The 4,423-nt window shown below is 36.4% G+C and overlaps 1 protein-coding gene across 1 annotated transcript; it reads right to left on the bottom strand.

Moving 5' to 3' along the window:
* On the bottom strand, positions 1-4,423 carry LOC140816420 (uncharacterized). Its single transcript, XM_073175677.1, has 9 exons — positions 4,399-4,423; positions 4,126-4,237; positions 3,423-3,490; positions 3,270-3,340; positions 1,802-1,905; positions 765-837; positions 468-648; positions 267-325; positions 1-194 (listed from the first exon to the last, which is right to left on the bottom strand). Exons 1-9 carry the CDS (start codon positions 4,406-4,408, stop codon positions 144-146), a joined length of 729 nt encoding a protein of 242 aa, XP_073031778.1. The 5' UTR covers positions 4,409-4,423; the 3' UTR covers positions 1-143.

A 4,423-nucleotide genomic window follows, 5' to 3' on the forward strand; every position in this document is an offset into this window, starting at 1 on the left:
TATCGTGTGAATATCACAAGTAATTCAACAAAGAATATGACAACATGGAATCACTCCTGCCAAAACAGAAGCTATGGTGGATGAAAGCTGTCTCGAATCAGATCGAGCTTAGCAATGAGGTGGGAGGTGGGGAGTATAGTTCTTTACAACAATAAAACACTTGTACCAGAAGTATTAAATCTCTCACAATCTGCCCAACTAAATTTGGATGGGTATCAACCGCATTCTTCTAATAAAGATCACATCTCAGAAACCGACCACATATATGCTTCCATCTCTGTAGCTCGTTTTTCGTTCGTCCTTTTAAACACTTCTTTCTCATATCCTACACAACAGAAGCGGCAAAAGACATTATAAACTTCCATCCATTTTCATATATATTCAACGCACATTAGATGCCACATTCTTATGTATTAAAATTTCAAGAAATGGCGCATGGATAGGTGAAACGGTAGCAAAGAGCTCACCATTACTGCGGTCTACACCATCCCAGTGTCTTCCTGGTTTGATTCCATACCGGTTTGGAGCAGCTTCAAGTCTTCTCTTTATCCAGCTGTGACTCGGGATTTCCTGGGGAATTATAAATCCAGATTCTTTCATCTTCTCATTATCGCCAAGGTCTGGAAGAACTGGCAGAGAGTGCTTTCTCTGTAGGAGCAAATCAATTCGGGTAAGCCAAGAACCAGTTGGGTTGATAAAAGTGTAGTTCAGAGAATAGAAGTACCAATTTTATGAAAACAAAGAATAAATGATATACAACCTACCGTCACCAAATGTGCCATAGGATCACCCCATCTAACTCTTTCCTTCAGCATTCTGTCTAGATCAGCATCATCCCTAGAGAAAATTCAAATTGAAAATAAGTGCAACACGCTAAGCCTTCCTATTTCATCAGAAGGATAGCTACAAAGCACCGAATCAACAAAGATGATGCAATTAATATTTACAGGAAAAGCTGTGATCTAAATAAAGATGGACTTTTTTGGATGGGAATCCAAATGAAAACGAAATTGATTCTCAATTGGTTAGTTCTAAATTTTTTATAGATCAAGAATATCTTTAGACAGAACTCTAAGGATGTACTCTGGCAATAGAAAGAAGGATTAACACGGATATACCTTCAAACCCTCTTCGTCTCCCCCTCTTAGACACCATATAGTGTTCCCCTATTATTAAACCCGTAGTTCTAATACAGATGGTTTGTCAGTTAGGACTGAACTGTGATATTTTCAAGAACTAATGAAAATTCATAGAGTTACTTAATCAAGTAAACCAACCAAATCATAATCAAACAATCATAGCATTTCCAATTGTTAACATGCAAGTAAATTCGCATTATGTGCGGGTGCTTCGAGCATCCATGCACTGAAAATAAACTTAACCACACCTAAGGGCAAAACAAATTATAATGACCTCATCTATTTTTCAAATGTTACAGGAAGAAAGTGAGGTGCCAGTGAGACCCACTGAATAAGTTGCTGGACATTCAAGACAAGGGTGGAATACTCATCTATGTTGCTAAGGATAAGTAACTCGCCTAAGAATGTATTCTATGAGAAAACAGCTTCAACCACATTATTGATGATCAAGACATTCCAATAATGCAAGAATATTAGCTCTTCATGTTTCCATATCTCATTTTAACATGATTGGCAGAATGTATGAAGACTAAATATGTCAAATAGTGCATGAAAATTGAGAGTGTTCCGTTCCAAATTTTGTAAATTTATAATCTATTCAATGGCATATATACTTCTAAAAAATTATATTTTAACGGATTCCTCTTGATCCTTTCTATTACCTGCTCCGTGCAAATGGTTTATCCTTCTCTGATTTGAATTCCTCAAGTTTAGCTTCAGCTTCCCGCTTTTGAGCCAATCCTTTACCCCATTCCAGCTTGATTTCCTGAAGGTAAATTATGGTCATCACTTGAAAAAAATACATGTATCATTAAATGTGAGACATTCAAGGCAAAAGGACAGGCATAAGATACATATATATCTGCGGAGTTCATTCAAGCCACGGCATGGATATTACAGAGACTAATGCAATATTATCAGAAAATAATAATTATGATAAAGAAAAACATGATGAAAGAAATACACGAACAAGACTACAAGGCCTTTGGTCTCAAACTAACAAACAAACATGCAGAAGCAATTTGTTTAGCCAAGTTGTGAAATGTGATATAAAAAATCTATTTGTTTCAGAGCGAAGTGCATATCCCAATTTCTTCTAAAATCACATACAATATTACAACTATTATTATCACTGTGATAACTTCAATAAACAAAATTATATTATTTAGCCGAGTTCGGCAATGAAACGATAAAGCGTAATAAGATAAGGTGCAGAGATAAACCCTCCGACATAGCGTGATAACTAAACTAAACCGCAAATCCCCATAAGCTCTATAAATCTCACCAAGGCCCCTAACCATATGTACAGTCACAAACCAAACATGCCCAACATTCCACATACCCATATCCTTGTCCATTACCTAAAAAGTGTTCATATAGGGTGAGCCAAAAAGAGCTCGTTACAGTCCCCACTATTCAAGCAGCTACCCATGTCATGATGTTGAATCGCATGCTCAATATGACAGTAGCATATACATAAATATATATTTTGCTTGTGAGTCGCTCAGAAACACATACCGACACATTTAGAGTTCAAATGGCCTTACACAAGCTCATATCACTGCTACTAGGAAAAATTCAAATCAACAAGCACGTGAGACTTCTGGGCAGGGAAATCTAGCAACAGCCAGCTTCAGATGCACGTTCAGGATGAATTAGGAAATCAGAAAACAGGAAGGGGAATGAAATGAATTGAGTAGGAATGAATTAAGCAACAGCACTGGTGCAGAATTCTTTATTATCCACGAGTAATTAATGCCCCCGAACTGAAACGAAAATGCAAACAGAAACCCATTTGACTCACGGTCCATTAAGCCTGGATGTACCTAATATCCTGAAGAATTAAATGTAGGCTGGCCAAAGAAAGTAAATGACAGTCAAGTATGCCAAGTATGGCAAAACTGGTGAATTCTTATCAAAATGATGTTTTAGCAGACTGACCACTGGGCACTGAATGTTCATTTAACATTTAGATAATTTCCGGTACAATCCTCTTGGTAATGCTGAGATACAAAACAATAAAAGAAAACAAAGGGGTGGGAAGGAAGATACTACATGAAAAAGTAAGCCATGTTCATGAAAAAAATTTCCAATATCTCGGAGTTCAAAAAAGATAAACAGAAGTGGCACCTTAGGCTTCTCTTCTATCTTCTTTTTATCCTTCTGAGATTTTAAAAACTCCTCCTTTGACATGCGTTCGCCTGCAACAGAAAGGATATAGCATATCATGTTTTTTTCCTGCTGGAAAAATGGCATGTGACCAAAGAAGATACATTTTCTCACCTGTAGATTTGTTTCGGTATACAGCTTCAGCATTTCGGCCGCTTACAGAAGGATCCATTTCTTTGAATCTACAGAAACATGAGTTTTGGACTTAGGTTGAGAATCTGAGGAAGCATAAGAAATAAGCTAAATAAATATAGCTTTGTAAAGTGGGATGTAGTTATTCATAGATTAACGTTAATCTACGCATTTCAACCTCATATGGTGCCCAAAGGAGACTCAGCAACTAACACATATAACAACGTAAATAAAGCACCACGGGGTGGATTAATACGGAAACCTGAAGTTATCTCTCTATGTGATACAACTCATACATGTTTTTTTTTGGCTAAAACTCCTGTAGAGTACTTCCTCTATGTCCTCCATCTATCCATAAACTTGACTATATCATAAAATACAGCATATAGTCATCATCTAATTAAGACAAAACCCATTTATAACATGCTATCCCCAAATTCTATTCCATCATAACATCATTTCTTAAACCAATTCCTGAGACTAAAATATGAATATATGCTTGAAGCTCTACTAACTCTGCTAACTCGGATAAATATTTGAATGTAGTTGAAGTTCAAATAAGTTCAGTATCATTCTTCAGGGAGGTCAACATCAGACCAAACAAATATTCCATGGGGAAAAGACGGATGTTTGAGCAGTAGAGAGATAATCCCGGACACAATATTAACGAAAACATAATAGTTACCTTAGCAAATCTTCCTTTTTCTTTCTATCAATTTCTTCTTTCATATCCACACCAGACACTAAACCAGTCTTTGAACGATCAATCAAAAGAGGCGATTCTTTACGTCTCTTTCCTGGGGGAGAAAGATCAGAAACTGAAGAAGCTAAATTTACAGTGTCATCACCCGTTTTGAATATTGACTTACTAGTAGAGATATGCATGAAATCTGTTTTGCCATTCTTGATGTAACAGATGGGATATAACAGTTGATTAGAATGACATGAAGATGTTTACCAGAAATCATTGTATTATGAGTTCA

This window comes from Primulina eburnea, chromosome 16 (assembly GCF_022965805.1).
Source record: "Primulina eburnea isolate SZY01 chromosome 16, ASM2296580v1, whole genome shotgun sequence".
NCBI classification, from domain to species: domain Eukaryota; kingdom Viridiplantae; phylum Streptophyta; class Magnoliopsida; order Lamiales; family Gesneriaceae; genus Primulina; species Primulina eburnea.

What these genes read in the sequence shown, in the direction of transcription:
- LOC140816420 (XM_073175677.1), bottom strand. An exon ending in CTATGGCACATTTGGTGACG is followed by an intron (nt 649 to 764) that starts GTAGGTTGTATA and finishes TTGCTCCTACAG; the next exon opens with AGAAAGCACTCTCTGCCAGT. An exon ending in TGGTGTAGACCGCAGTAATG is followed by an intron (nt 326 to 467) that starts GTGAGCTCTTTG and finishes TCTGTTGTGTAG; the next exon opens with GATATGAGAAAGAAGTGTTT.